At 37.9% G+C, this 16,371-nt stretch overlaps 1 protein-coding gene across 1 annotated transcript in view; it reads left to right on the top strand.

Annotated features, from left to right (window-relative positions):
* The window catches only part of PRKAR2B (protein kinase cAMP-dependent type II regulatory subunit beta), a 90,163-nt gene that overhangs the window by 21,022 nt on the left and 52,770 nt on the right, over positions 1–16,371 (top strand). The window contains exon 2 of the mRNA XM_033088721.1: positions 1,463–1,498. Within this exon, the coding sequence (XP_032944612.1) occupies positions 1,463–1,498 (36 nt within the window). The remainder of the gene's footprint in view (positions 1–1,462; positions 1,499–16,371) is intronic.

Genomic DNA, 16,371 nt, shown 5'->3' on the forward strand with positions numbered 1-16,371 from the left:
TACCTGATGAAAGATTTTCACATAAATAATTTGTGATTGCAAATATATTGCTAAATTATTTTGGTGTATAATTTGGTATATAAATTAGTAGAATTTTTTCCCTCTTGATTAATCTGGAAGATATAATTTTGCTATAAACTATAGTATTTTAATAATTGGATTTGTGAATTATTTTACAAAGTTGATCTTTAAGAACAATGGAAATCAATATGGAGGAAAATATTTGCCTATTGTGTGATTTCAGGAATCAATATTTTTGCTTTCTCTTCTTTACGAGGCAGCATTTTGGTGCTAGATGTGCCTAGGTTCAAATTCTCCAGCTCTGCCACAGGGTAGTTGTGTGATCTATAGCGAATTAATATCTCTGAGCCTTAATGTTCTACAGGAATGTGGTGATGCTGATATGTAATAGTGTGGTTGCGAGGCCTCAGCGAAAACATCTGAGACTGTTTTCTTCTAGTATGTGTTCCTATGCCTCCATATTTTTCATGCAGTACCATAGTGCTTATGAAAAATTTGTCTTTTTTTCACTTGAGCTATTTCCATAGTGTAAATAATTTTTATAAGTACTGATCTAAAAATATTGAAGTATTAAAAAGTATTATACAGGCCCATGACATTCTGCCCCTAAAATATACTGTGTAGTACATGATGTCCTTTCTGTAAATAATATGAACCACAAACTCACCTGCTTCTCTCAAGAAATAAAGTTTTTAAAAACCTCACTTCTTGAGGTAACTGTAAGCAAAACCAAGAAGCAACAGCAGAGCTGAGCTGAATCCGGGGAGTGGGCCCATGGTCGCTTACCAGCTATGTGGTGAACTCCCGCCCACCAGCCTGGAATTGCAGCCGTCAGTATACAGATTTGCGTGTCTTCGACCTTTGGGTTACACAAAAATTGACAAAACCACAAATCTTGAATCTGAGAATATCAAGGATGTATTGTCCTTCACCTAATAATAATTTCAAAGTATATGAGCATTTTTAGTTTTATTTCCTAATTTTTCGTTGTAAAACTGATGCTGCTGAATAGATGTATACATATATTGTGTTTTCTTTCTCTAGTGGTATTTGTTTAGGATAAATCTCCAAAAGGAGAATTATTCTGTTAAAGGGCAAACCTTTTATGGCACTAGATGTAATTGCCAAATTGTTTACAAAAATATTATATAGAATTACACTGTCCTTAGTTAAATAGGTCCAGCTGTCTATAAGTAGGGATTTTTATTTAACATCTTTTGGGGGGGACTAGCTGATCCCTCCCAAAGGTGAAATAATTTATTTTAATTTATTTGACTACTAACAAATTTAAACATTTAATTTTTATGTATTTGTGATATTTCCTCTTGATAATTCAGTCATTTCTCATTTAATTTATGGGATCACTTAACTGTTTTTTTTTTTTCAGGACTTTGGATAAATTAGATTTTTATATAATATTATTCTGCTTTTTTTTTTTCAGCTCCAGTAATAAACCGATTCACGAGGCGTGCCTCAGGTAAGTCTGACTGTATTATGGATTTTGCTTACTAATCGTGACATTTTAAAAAATGATAGCAGTATTGGACAAGAAGGTATGAAGAGAATAATTGCTGTAGAGTAATAATTTATTTGTCCGTCACTTTCCCAGAAAAAACAACTTCTGATATAATCAAGAGCTAAGAAACAATTGGAAATATTTTCTGACTGGGTAAACTTAAAATCACACCAAGGCTAATGTACCTTTTTAAATGGAGACTTTTACCCCGATTCGTTTATTGCTACTCTTGATCAGTTATTATCTGTATGGTTACCTGGTTGACCAACCGCAGCTTAGAAGCAGTGATTTAGAAGATTGGGTAAAGAACACTTAGGAACAGTGATGGATGAGAGTTTTGAATAAGGAACAGGAAAACTGAAAATACAGATACCATAAAAACTTGTCATCATGGTGCCATTTAGAATAAGGAGTAAATTGCTTTCCATTTGTGAAGGCCCCCGTGGTTATTGCTGTCTGAAAGATCCCACGGTAACCTAAAGCATACTCACAGTGATAGACCTTAGCTTAAATTAGGTTCACCAGACTGAGTACTGCCTCTGCTGACTGGTAGGGAGGTACAGGACACAGTTAACAGCGTTTCTGTCTAAAATGGTTTCAGTGAAATGAGTTTGGGCATTGCAGTGGATAAACTATTATTTGGAAATTTCACCCCTGTGGAGTAGCTTCTTCTCTGAAGATAGAGGACAAATGAAGTGTTACTTTGTTTGGTTTGAGAAAATTATCCTTTTTTTAAACGTAACTAGAATTTTGTTGAAAAACATTTCAAACAAATCATCTGTGACGTTTATATAATACAAATGAGTAATTTATTTTGTAAAATTACCTATTTCTACCTGTGCTATATTATTAAAAGCGTTTTCAGATTGAGTTTTATTTTTAATTTGTCGATAGTTGCAGGTACAATTTTCTGTTCTTATGTCGGTATATAAGGAAAAAGGGATTCGGAAAATGTGCTATGTTAGGATGGTATCTACTTTACCCCCTTAAGCTTTTTGTAATCTCAAGGCACATTTATTTTAAATCTTGAATACAAGGAGTAGATTGTAATAACTTTTTTGGAATGAGAGGTTACATTCATTTAATAAGTCATAAAACTTTATCCCAGAAAAGAGGTATCACGTGTGATGGTAGTCTAGTACTGTCTCAAACTGTATGACATGAGATTTATTTCTGGGCAAGTTTCATTAGTATTTGTTGCACAATAGACATATATATCATCAATTGATGGGTCAGGGGCGCCAGTATGTAGGTTACTTTTGAAACACCATTATTTTAGTTCCCTGCTACCACTAAATCTGTGAGCAGTGTATCTCAGCAAGACTTGGCTGAAAATGTAGAGAAGATGGAATACCAGCAGAGAAATACTCATTAAAGTCAAATGTTGCATTTACTCCTATAATGATAGGCCATGGGAAATGTCAATGAAAACAACAGGAAGCAATTTGATTCAAAGAAAAATAATAAGATGATATCAAGTTCAAGAATCATATTATATATATAGCAATAAACCTTAAAAGGAGTAAAATGTTATCCTAGTAATATAACACGGTGGATGGAAACCATTATGAGAATGAATCTTGACATTGATTATTGGAAGGCAAAAAGAACTAATTTGTGGAGTATCCCTGATCGGACACTGAGCATTTTACATACACTGCTAAGCATTTTATATATATTTTCAGCCTTTCAGGCAAAGGGAAATAAAATTGTATTTACTACCTTAGATAAAAAGAACTTTTTTTTTTTTAAAGGAATGGGGCCTATTTAATCAGCTACCTGTTTATAATTTATATTGACTTTCTTATTTTTTATAAAAGTTTATCTAAAACTACTCTGGCAATGAAGAATATAGAAACAATCTTAAGACATCTGTCTTATGGAGGAAATGCTATAGTTCTCTTTGTTAGTTTAATTTGATGGCTAAAAGTAATTTAGTAATATATATATGAATTTATTTTCAAGTAGCAGTTCCTGAAAATAAAAATAAATTTGTGCTTAAAATATAGATATCCGTATTTGATAATTGAAAGTATTTCTTAGGATATTTTATTCTGATGGAATTTTGTTTCAGAAATACGTTTCTTTTCAAAAATAAACTATAAAACTTTAATGTAAGACCTGTATTTGGGGTGGGAGGGTGTGGAAGTAAGTCAGGTAAAATCAACGAGAAATCTGTAGAAAGTTTTTCTTATTAGTCTATTTTTTAATAATAATTCCAACAATAATGCTGTTTGTGTATACTACAACAACAAATATACCATGTATAGTGCTAGGTATTCAATGACTGTTAATTGAATGAAAAAAAGTTATATTTCTAATCTTCTGACTGAGTTTCCCAAATCTTTGAGGTTTTTTGGCTTTTGATATTCATACTGCATCTATCAAAAATAAATATTTCACCTTGAATAATTCAGACAAAGCATTTCTCCTTTTTATGCCTTTTTCTTTTGTTATAGTTCATGAGAATGAGAGGAATGTTTATATTAAGAAAGTGTGTAATAAATACATTATTTAGGATCATTTTTACACTTTTAATAATGCTGTTTCTGCTTATCTCTCCTCATGTGTTTTCAGTGGCTGCCCATAAAACTGGCAGTTTTTATTCCTATAAGTAAAAGGAATCAGTTTCACTCAGTATTTTCAAACTAAATTCTTAGAATCTTGAATTTGTAGAGATTTCAGGGTTTCGTAAGATAGTTTTCCACTTGGTGTAGCAATGAAAGGCACAGGGCCGTATATGACTGGCAGAAACAAACATAGCTGGGCATTGGAAGAATAGGGTCTTGCCTTATAGAGTAGATCGGATAAATTCTACAAAACATGATCAAAACTGTCAGGTAGCTTCTGAAATCCAGATAAAATGTACCTTTGGTATCTTCCTGGCAGCACCCCGTCACCTTAATTACATTACTTATTTATAACATTGTGTATGTTTAAGGTGTACAACCTTTGATGCATTTATATATTGCAGTATGATTACCCATAACCTTATTTTTAAACAGCACCCCATAATCCTATCTTTAAACAAAAGAAAAAGAAATACTGCTTTCATTCTTTTTTTAACCCATTCCTACTCCTAGTGATCACTTCTTATCTGTGTCTTTTTAAATACACAAAAATCATACACAACTATTTTAGAATTTTGATGTATAATAATTAACTTTAAAATTTTGGGGTTTAATTTCTCTTTATTTTTAAAACTAATTATGAATTTTTATTGTGTTTTCAATACTTAAACAAATACGTACACGTACTCGTATTTAGAAAAACAGCCTTAAGTCGTTAATGCTATTAAATAATTACAGCTACTTCACTAAAGTATTTACAGATACAACTTAGAAAAAAGTTTCAATTATGACATATTTAAAGTGTTAAATGAAAATTTAGCAAAGCCTTGTGAGAAAGGGAGATTTTAAATTTATCTTCATCTCTAGAAAAGGATGTGTAAATATTTGAGTATGACTTCTTTTTACCTTATGTTCTGAAGCATTATTGATTAATATTTAGTCAAGCTAAGGACAACCAATACTTTGGCTCCTAATAAAACATATTCCCTATAGGTAATTGAATCTATTCTTTCTTGTTATAACAAGAAAGGTTGTGATAACAAGAAAGGTCGTTTTTTGTTATCATACCATGGCTTTTGAGGTTTGAATCATTGCTCTCCATCTTCTCCCAAAAAGGTACCTTATCAAAGTATTCTTTCAAGTCACAAAAAGGACAATATTTCAGAGGCTTCCTTCTAAATGAAATATTCTCCATCTTGATAGTTAAAGAACCACAGAAATGGCTAAGATTACGCCTTTGTGTAGTACTTGAAACAGTTGTTTGATTCTTTGGAAAAGATACGGCAGGGTAGTTTATCACAATCTTTACTTGGGTTTTATTATTCACTAATAGTGTTTTTCCCTTTTTACTTTCTCTTAAAATCTTTTTTTTTTTTTAAATGTTTTGTATGGGGAGCTGGATGACTTTGTAGTGTCCTTTTATGACATGTTCCCTTCTTAGTATTTATTTATTTATTCATTTATTATTGTTTCAAAATATTTTTTATTTTTCTATTATAGTTGACATACAATATTATATTAGTTTCCAGTGTACAACACAGTGACTAGACATTTATATAATTTACAAAGTGATCACCCTGATAAACGCAGTACCCATTTGACACCATGCATAGGTATTACAATACTATTCTATTCCCCATGCTATACTGTACATCTCCATGACTATCTGGTAATTGCCAATTTGTACCTCTTAATCCTCTCCCCCGCTTCACCCATTCCCCCAACCACCCTATCCGGCAACCATCAAAATACTCTCTGTATCTATGGGCTTGTTACTGTTTTGTTTGTTTATTTGTCCTGTTTTCTAGATTCCATTTATAAGTGAAATCATATGACATTTGTTTTTCTCTGTCTGACTTACTCCAGTCAGCATAATACCCTCTAGGTCCATCCATGTTCTTACAGATGGCAAGATTTCATTCTTTTTTATGGCTGAGTAATATTCCATTGGATATATGTACCACATCTTCCTTATCCATTCCTCCAACAACAGACACCCAGGTGGTCTTCACATCTTGGAGAGTGTAAACAGTGCTGCAATAGACATATGGATGCACATACCCTTAAAGTAGCATTTTAGGCTTATTCAAATAAATACCCAGAAGTGGGATTACTGGGTCCTTCTTTGTCTCTTGTTATAGCCCTTGTTTTAAAGTCTATTTTGTCTGTTATAAGTATTGCTACCCCAGATTTTTTGTTTGTTTGTTTCCATTTTCATGAAATATCTTTTTCCATCCCTTTACTTTCAGTCTGTGTGTGTCTTTTTCAATCTGAGGTAAGTCTCTTGTAGGCAGCATATGTAAGGGTCTTGTTTTCTTACCCATTCAGCCACCCTGATTTTGATTGGAACATTTAATCCATTTATATTTAAAGTAATTGTGATAGATATGTAGTTATTGCCATTTTATTCCTCATATTTTTGATCTTTTTACTTTATCTTCTTTTTAAAGAAGTCCCTTTAACATTTCTGGTAATAATGGTTTGGTGATGATGAACTCCTTTGTTGGCTTTTTCTTGTTTCAGAAGTTCTTTATCTGTCCTTCAATTCTAAATGATAGCTTTACTGAGTGAAGTGATCTTGGTTGTAGGTCCTTGCTTTTCATCACTTTGAATATTTCATGCCACTCTCTTCTGGCCTGCAAAGTTTCTATTGAGAAATCAGCTGACAGTTTTATGGGAGCTCCCTTGTAGGTAACTAACTGCTTTTCTCAAGCTGCTTTTAAGATTCTATGTTTTTATTTTTTGGCATTTTAATTATGACATGTCATAGAGTGGGCCTCTTTGGAGTCATCTTGTTTTGGGACATTCCACGCTTCTTGGGCTTGTATGTCTATTTCCTTTGCCAGCTTAGGGAAGTTTTCCATCATTATTTCTTCAATTAGGTTTTCAATTTCTTGCTCTCTTCACTTTCTGGTCCCCCTATGGTGCAAATGTTGGTACACTTGATGTTGTCACGGAGGCCCCTTATACTATCATTTGTTTTGGATTTTTTTTTTTCCTGTTCTGACTAGGTGTTTTCTGCTCCATTGTCTTCCAAATCGCTGACTCAGTATTCTACTTCATCGAGTCTACTGTTGATTCTCTAATGTATTCTTCATTTCAGTTATTGTATTCTTTAATTCTGACTGGTTATTTTTTTATGTTTTGTATCTTCATTTTTATGTTTCCTGTCTTTGTTGAAGTTCTCACTGAGACATTGAGCATCCTTATAACCAGTGTTTGGAACTCTGCATCTGGTAGATTGCTTGTCTTTATTTTGTTTAGTTCTTTTTCCTGAGCTTTGTTCTTTTCTTTCCTTTGGGACATGTTTCTTTGTCTCCCCATTTTGGCAGCCTCCCTGTGTTTTTCTATGTATTGGGTAGGGCTGCTATGCCTCTGGTGTTAATAGAGTAGCCTTACTTAGTACATATCCTGTGGGGCCCAGTGGCACAATCTCCCTGGTCACCTGAGCCAGGTGCTCCAGGTGTGTCCCTTGTGTTCGTTGCTCTCCTATTGTAGTTGAAGCTTAGTTGCCATTTGCATGTCAGTGAGAGGGATTGACCCTCAGGCTGATTAGTTGTAAGGACTGGCCATGACTACAGTGGAGGAATGGTTGTGCAGGGGCTGACCCTACAGATCAGGATTTTCATTAGCAGGGCTCTGGTGCCACTCCAGTCTTCTCTTTGGGTGTGTCCTTTCTGGAGGTGGTTGGGTGGTGCTCTTGTGTGGTCTGAAGCTGACCACTGGGTGTTTTGGTTCTGGGGCCTCTTGGGAGGGGCCCTTTTGAAAGCCCAGGTCAGCTTCTGCCTGTGCCCTGCCAGAGGCCACTTGGGATGAGCTACAAAGTGATCTGAGATGGTTGCCTCATGTAATGGGCTTGGAGGTGACTGGGAAAGGCTAAGCTGTGGACTAAGGCTGGCTGCTGCTAGTGCTGGGCTTGGGACTGCTTAGCAAGAGGTATGGAGCACACTGAGGCCAGATGCTACTTGTATGGGATTTGTAAACCTTTGGGAGATTTGAGGACTGTCTACAGTATAAGCTAAGACAGACTATTTGTATGGAAAAGCCACTTGAAGCAGCTTGAGTGGACCTGCAAGTTGGGTGGGATGGGTTCTCAGGGAATCATCAGGGCGGGACAAACAAACGATGGTAGCTAGGTTAATAGAGTCTTACATATGGCGGCTGCCTAGTTCTGCACACTGGGAGTCGGGGAGGGCTCAACTAAACAACAATGTTTTCTTCCAGCACTCTGGGAGAAAGCTGCCCCTTCAGCCCTTGTCTTGGAGCCAGACAATTCATTTCCTCCCCACATTCCCTGTTGTCTTTTGAGCTGCTGCCCCAGTGCTGGAGCTCAGAGTCCGTGAGCACATCAGCAAGTAAGTCCTTGTGTGGGCCCTTTAAGAGGATCACTTGGGACTCCTGCTGCCCGCTGGGTCAAACAGCCACAGTTTCCGCTGGTTTTCACAGCCAGAGTTATGGGGGCTTCTCTTCCCAGCACTGGAACCCTGGGCTGTGGAGTCTGGTGTGGGGCTGGGACCCCTCGCTCCTCAAGGTGACCTCTGCAGCACCGATATCCCTCCCTATTTTTAACTGCTGCGTGTGAGTGTGGGTCCAGCCCCTTCCTCTTCCACCCCATGTACCGGTCTTGATGTGACTTCTGTATGTTCTTAGTTACAGGAATTCTATTCAGCTATACTTCAGGTGATTCTCAGTGATGGTTGTTCTGTAGTTTCATTGTAATTTTGATGTGTTCATGAGAGGAGGCAAGCACAGCACTTACCTACACCACCATCTTGACTGGAATTTGGGGTTTAATTTTTTGTAAAGCTTATCATGGGCTTTCTGTTTGGGAGGATTGTTCTTTTTGGTGGAAAAATGGAAATAAACCATTTATTTTTGTAATTATTAAAAATTAGCTGTAGTGGTAGATATAGTAGCTTAATAAAATTTTGAAGAGTAAAACTTTAAGCAAACAACAGTCTTGTTGCTTCATTGTTCATCTAGTATACTATATGGGAAGACCCTAGGATTTAGAGTTATACAGACTTGAGTTCAAACCAGCCATTTATTATGTGAATTTGAATATAAATGGTTTACCTCATTGAGTTTTATTTACTTCCTTTTTTTTTTTCAGTTTGGGATCATAAGAGCTATATTCATACTTATTGTGATGGTTAAATTAGATGGTTTTTATAAAGGAGAATGGCTAGACTCTCAGAAATGTTAGTGGTCAGCCCTCTCTTTTGAACATAGTTTAAGACAAAACAATAAAATCCTCAGCTCTGTACTTTAGTATGTCGTAAAAAAGCCTTAGAGAGTCATAACACTATTTGATAATCATCGTTTAATATGTGCATCTGTTTTTATTATTTGTACTTTATGGTTTTTTAAAAAGATTACAATAGTGTTCTTCTGTAGTTTTGTTTTTCCCTGACTCGAAAAACCAAAAAAGAAAAGACATGTCCCGAAAAATTTCATTATTCTTGAGCAAATGCCTTGATGCATGAGATAAGACTTCTCTGTGAATTTTTTTAACCCCAGGATTTTATTTTGAAAAAAGTCAAGCTTATAGAAAAGTTTGAACAATGATTCAGTGAATACCTTTATCTAGATTTCCCAATCGTTGAGATTTTTCCACATTTGCACACTCTTCCTTCGGTCCTTACACATGCACATACTTTTTTTTTTTTTTTTTCACTGAACCTTTTAGGAATCCTGAATACTTCTCGGATATCTCCTAAGAGCAAGGAGATTCTTCTACATTATAAAACACTCAAAAAACTTAACCTTGATACAATGCTATTATCTAATATATAGTCTAGAACCCTATTTCCTCAGTTGTCTTGATATATCCTCTCTTCCTCTCTCTCTTAAATTCAAGCTCATTCTAGGATTTTATATTGCATTTAATTGTCATGACTCTGCTTTTCTTGTCTTTCATAAATTGAGTCCCTGGAATCTGCTTTTTGAGAGTTCTGAAGGTTATCCGTAACAATGAAACAGTTCCCTGTATCGCCTGTTAGGAAATCTTAGATTGCACAGGGGCATCCACTGTCGGTCACTGTGCCCCATCGATGTCTGTGAAACCTTTGCATTGACATTTAGTATTGCTTTCACGGACCGCTGTTGAGCATTACTTGTTCTAATACATAATTATGTCTTAAATACAAGTGAAAATCAAACTCCAAATTATGAACTTGCTAATTTTCTTTTCTTATGTAGATAATTAGCCACTCGTCAATTTTTAGCCATAACATGAGCGTTGAATTTTACAGTATATTTTCAGCAGAGCTAAAATTTTATAATTTTTTCTAAACTAGCATTTAGAATAATTCGGAGGCGAAATTAAGTCTTTAAATCTCACTCACCTACTGTGTAAAATGACATATTAAATACTCAGTGAAGTCACCTCAAACAGAAAACAATTAGTCCCCAAGAAAGTAGTGAAATAGCAGAAGTTCAGATATTGTCTTGAATCCAATTCAGGGAACATATGCTTCCTTGATTCAGGGAACATATGCTTCCTTTTGTTTTGTTTTGAAACTATTTTGTAGCCATGGTGTTCGTTGTTTTTACTCTAAAGTTATTTGATGAGCTCTTTTAACCCCTCGATGATTTTTTCCCCAGAGGTCATTCTCATATTGTCAAACTAATTTGCTGGTATGAATACGTTTACATTTATATTTAGTTTTGTAATGAGCATTTTGGAAGCTCATTTCAAGCTTGGTAATCACCAAACTAGATAGATAATGCACACGGGAAGAATACTGTGCTAATTAATTTACTAATTCATTCAGCAAACATTTACTGAGTCCCTACTGTGTGCCAGATACAATGCTAGGGATGCAAGAAGAGTTCAATATGGCCTCGTGGAGTTCATAGTCTGGCAGGGAAGCTGACTGTGACGCAGTGTGGTAAATACCACAATACCCACAAAGGGAAAAGGAAAAAATAAATGTATAGTTCTTCCAGGGCGAGGCTCACAGATAGGGTGCCATTTAGCTGGTCTTTAAGGCTCAGAACATGGGTGTGAACAGCAAAATCAGGGGAACATTTGTGCCTTATCACTAGTAATGGGCTGTTTTTATTGTAAGAAGTCCTTTCTCATAGTCTGCTCTGCACTTTGCCTCTGCCACCAAGCACCTATGGCATGGCTGGAGTAGCAGATGCCCACGGCTAGGGCCTGCTGGGGCTAAGGCCAGGAGTGACTTCTGCATTTATCTTACTATTCTTGCTCTCTCACAGTGTGTGTGTATGTGGGGGGACGGGGGGGACAGTTTGGGCTCCGGATTCAGGTCGACCTGGGTTGGAGAACTGGCTCTGTTACTTACATGTCCACTTATGAAATGTGTGTGTGTGTGTGTGTGTGTGCGCGCGTGTGTGATTACTCAACTTTCTAATGCTCAATTTCTCCACATAGAAAATGGGGATAATACTTATCTCACAAGATATTGTAATGATTAAACAGCAGATAATCCATGAAAAACACTAACGCTTAACAAAGTCTTCTCTTCGGTTTGGTTTCGCAGTATCAGCTTGTTGTCCAAATGTGTCTCCTGGCTAGGCAGGGGCATTCAGGAGCCTGGACTGACTGAGCCAGAAGTAGCTTGTGGACCGCAAAGCTTGACATGGAGAATTCATTAGAAACATGATACCCAGGGTGAGGCTGAAATCAAAAGTCAGACGGTTCAACTGAGGCAACAGGATAAAACTAGATGTGCCAGCCCTGGGCAAGGGAGGTGAGAAGAGAGGGTAGAGGGTGGACCTAGAGAGTTCTCTGAGACGCCAGAGCACAGTCCCTGGAGCTTTTATCCAGGCATCTCCCTCAGGTGAGGTGGAAGTGGCTTCAACCACTCCATGCACCTTTTCTCTCTGGGCCCAGGCTGATGTGAAAACGGATTCTCCCCTGTGAACGGTTACAAAGCAAAGCAAGTGAACACAGCAGGCGCTGCTCCCACCTGGTCCGTCTCTTTCTTCATCCTCTGCAAGTGCCCATTTACTGCCACTTAAGCATGCTGTGTTCTTGGACGCCTTGGCCTCCTGTGGGAATTAGACCCTGGTGGAATCTGTGGAAAGTGTTGCGTCTGGTTTTTTTTTTATGTTAGGCCTAGGAATGCTGATAAACTATCTCAAGGTCAGTGAGAAATTCAGTTATCTCTTGAATTTAACTGCATTTTCTCCAGAGTTCTCTTGGAGCCCTCCAGTGAAGGGAGGAAGGAATGCACTAGTACAAACATGATTACTGGTTCAAGGCTGGGCAGGGTGAGTGGGTGTCTCCTTCTCCTGTAGTGTCCTCAGGTTCTTCACACCAGCAGGTTAGGAGGGGCTTGGGAGGTGGCACGAGAAGCCTGTGTAGCCCACTGTACCCTCATGTGTCCTGGTGATTGGACCCTGCCTGGAAAACAGACGTGAGTAGACAGAATGGGCATTTGAACTTGTTGCAACCATTCTGTAATTATGATCAGAGTAGGTCACTACTCCACAGACTGTGTGAAGGACCAGCCCCCCCCAATCCATTGCAGACCAGTACTTTTGTAAAATATAATAAAATTGCCACGGCAGTATCAAATAGTTACAATAGTTTGTAAACACTCCCCCTCTGTCCTTATCTCCTTGTGGACCAGTGTGGTTTAGGTGACATGACCTTGGAGAGCTCTGTATGAGACACGAAAATTCTCATAAGAAGCTTTCATAAGGGAAAGTCACATTTATCTAAAAGAACTGACTATTGAAACAAAGCCACAAGCCTTATTTTATTGCCTTGGCATTTTGCAAGAACAGACTGCAGTGAAAATGGTGCCCGTCAGCGTGGTGGAATGGTGCTCTCGGCATCCCCGCCCGCGTCCACCACACGCACGGCTACTTCTGCTGCCGGGCTGTGCCGGTGCCGATTCGGAATATTCCACAGCCTTTCTTTGTCTAGCCTTGCTGCAGAGCACCCCCTAAACCACGGTCCCTACCCCTCAGCCTTCTTTCTTTCTTTCTGGATGCCATCTGTGTATAGAGTACGTATTCATGCTGCTATTACTGTTACACATCATTTGATGTTGTAGTTTGTTCACATGTCTTCCTCTACTGAACTGTGAGCATCATAATTGATGAACTGAGAGAAAAGGATATGAAGTCAAAGGAAAAATAAAATGCAAAAATAGAGGAGTACTAAAAGGATGGCTGGAGTTGGCCGGATGTGTATAGTGAGGCTTAAGATTCCTGAGGTAAGGACCAGCATGTGTGTAGTTAGAGTGAGACTGCTAACGTGGATGTCGGATGAAGTTTTACTGTTGCCAAGGAAGCAAAAACAATTTGAGGTTGGGCTTGGACATCGAAGTCTTCTGTGATGATGGCAAAACTGGAGTGGAAAGGAAACTGAGCCAGCTCTCAGGCGGGGTGGGGGGCCTGAATGCCGGGAATCCCAGGAGCACGGGCGTTTGCATGGCAGTTCCAAGTCGTGGTCTAGAAGCCAGTGGGGCAGCCTGGAGAGTCCCTCGGATCCCACCATGTGCAGGGAGTGGCTCCTAAGAGAAGTAGTGTTCTTGGAGAAGAACCGGCTTTTAGCTGAGGCAGAGCCATGTCGGAAATGTATTAGAGCACTGGAGGGTGAAAGTGCTGGAGAGGAGGAATCCCTAGTCAGCATTTCGGTAGAGCAAATATGTATTGAGCAGTTCCCATTGCCAGGCGCTGTGCTCAGCCCCGGGTACTGGGGCAGCAAACGCGCCTTGCCCTCGAGACACTTCCCGTCTCGGTAAGCTGAAAGGAGTGTGGCTAGATGGTGGGAAAAGGCGTTGTCCAGAGCGGCTGGCATGTTGTGGAGGATCGGGGATGACAGATCGCACAAGGCGTGGTTGGATTAGGGGGTCATTAGGCTCCACCTGTTCACAGCAATGCTTGTTTTAGTCAGCTTCCTCTGAGGTAACTGTCGGGTTCCCAGTGAGGCGTTTTAACCTCCTGAGGTTACCTTAAGTACAAAGGCAGCGTAGTGTAGAAGTGAAGAGCTTGGATTTGGACCGTGCTTTCATTTATTGATATATTCATTTATTGATATATTCAAGAGGGCCTACAGTGTGTTTGGTATTGGGCTGGGCCTGAGGCAAACGGATATTGTTTAGGATCTTAGTTGCATCTTTTATTAGCTCTGTGACCTGGGACAACTTACTCAAACCTTCTGTAAACAACCTGGGTCTTCTGTAAAACCCAGTTGTTGTAATGCCTGAAGAGATTACAAGCAAAGCTTTTTTTTTTTTGAAAGCCCAGTACCTGACACATAGTGTGTGCTAAATAAACGTTTACATATCATTAGGCTCAGTTGTCAAATTTTACTCTAAAAAAATGCCACAATATTAGTATCTCTGTAATCTCCTGTAATTTCCCACTTAATTTTAATTGGCCAAAAATATGTAATCTGTGTATCTCTTACAGCTAATCCCCTTACCTCAAATTTGGATTGATTTAGCATTGCATGGAGATTTGTGGAAGATGGAGAGATTTTCCTGAAATACAACATCCTTTAGGTTTTTAGATAAAAACAAAACGGCAACTTCTGTCTCCCCAAAATTGTAAGTTATATTTGTAAGCTATTTTGAATATAAATTGATCTGCCTTTTAAATTTTAACCTTTAACTTTACACAGGTGTGTGTAAATATACCTCCCCACCCCCCATTGCTCTTAATCAAACTGAACCAGCATTTTCTTGGAGCAGATTACTAGAGAATGTTACTGTCATTGGGTTCTCAGTCTCTGTGCTCCCAACAACATATTTTATACTAGCTAATCATTTGATCATGTTTCTGATATTTAAAAATTAATGGTACAGCTAAACCCCTAAAAGGGTATCCAGGTCTTCTCTTTTACTAGTAGCAAGCAGGTTTCAGCTCCATTACCACCATTTTTTTTTCCTGTCTTCAGTCTTGAGTTACTAAAACCAGAGTTGTTGTTTTACATGAGAGTATGATCAAACTGATAAAACATTAAAATATAGATTAATGATGTATTGTTTTCAGAATGGTAGAAAAGACTAGCCTTTCATTTGAAAGAATAACGAGCCTAAATAATTGTATTGTTAGACCTCTTTCAAGGAATTAGTAATGCTATCTTTATTGACCTCCATATAAAAAGGAGGAACCGACTCTCCCCTTAGATATTTTAAAATAGGATTCCAAGTTATAGCTCTTTTTAAAAAACAGATATAGAAAATTTAATACAGTCATTGCATAACATAGAGTAATAGGGAATCAGACGTAAAGTGTTCCAAAAAATGTACATGGCTTTTATGCTGTGAGGCCATTTTCAGAGCAGCATTTCAACAGGTTGCTGAGTGGTGATATACAGTGGAGACTGAACACTTACACTTACTGTGTCTCCTCTGTGGCTTTCTGAAAATAAACTGCTACTTTCAAGTTACCTTTTTACTTGATATTTTCACTTTATTCAGATTTTGTAGACCATTAGAGTGTTGCTTTTCTTTTCTTCAGCACATTTACATGAAGGGGACAATTTAATCTATTTTAGGTACATTTCTTAGGTTTGAGGGCAGTTCTTGAAATTAGAATAATGAAAAGGCTTTGATCCAGAATTATATTTTTATTAAAAAGTAAACATGTTGTATCACGTAGGCAATTACATTAGAAGTTAAATGAAATTAAAAATTTTCTTTAACTCTTTTAGAAGGGAGACTTGATGTTAAACCATATAGTTGGTGAGACTGAAGTCCCTTGGATGGTTGTTGTAACCTTCAGGAGAGAGTCACGCTGTCTCATCCCGGACAGAGATCATTACATATTTTAAAGGCAGTCTATGATTCCTGTTAAAAGATAAACTGAGGAATAGCGAACATTTTAAGAGTTTATTTGAGCAAAAATTGATTTGAATTGGGCAGCATCCAATCTAATAGCTAGAAAGGAGCTCTGAGCTGTACAAAATAAAAGATTTATAGGCAGAAGAGAGTGGGAACAAGGAAATTGTACTAGGCAAAAAAGTGGGTTGGTTATTGGAAGGTTGCTTTCTTTTAGGGGATGGCAGAGGTCTGTCAGGCAGGTTGCCCCACTAGTGTTGATCAGGCGATTCCTGATTGGCAGATTGTCGTGAGCGGGACGTGGCTATGAAAGCGGCAGTCTCACACACATTTGTGTCTTTCCACAAGATCAGACTTTATTAGAATAAAGCCATGGATCTAGCCCTACTGACTCGGTTTACCACGGGCATTGACCAAAGCTCTGGCCAGAGGGTAGTCTTCAATAGAGGGAGAACGATTTCACACAAGAGGGTCACACAGGTTTGCAAGCAGTAGG

Source organism: Rhinolophus ferrumequinum, chromosome 20 (assembly GCF_004115265.2).
Source record: "Rhinolophus ferrumequinum isolate MPI-CBG mRhiFer1 chromosome 20, mRhiFer1_v1.p, whole genome shotgun sequence".
Lineage (NCBI taxonomy): Eukaryota > Metazoa > Chordata > Mammalia > Chiroptera > Rhinolophidae > Rhinolophus > Rhinolophus ferrumequinum.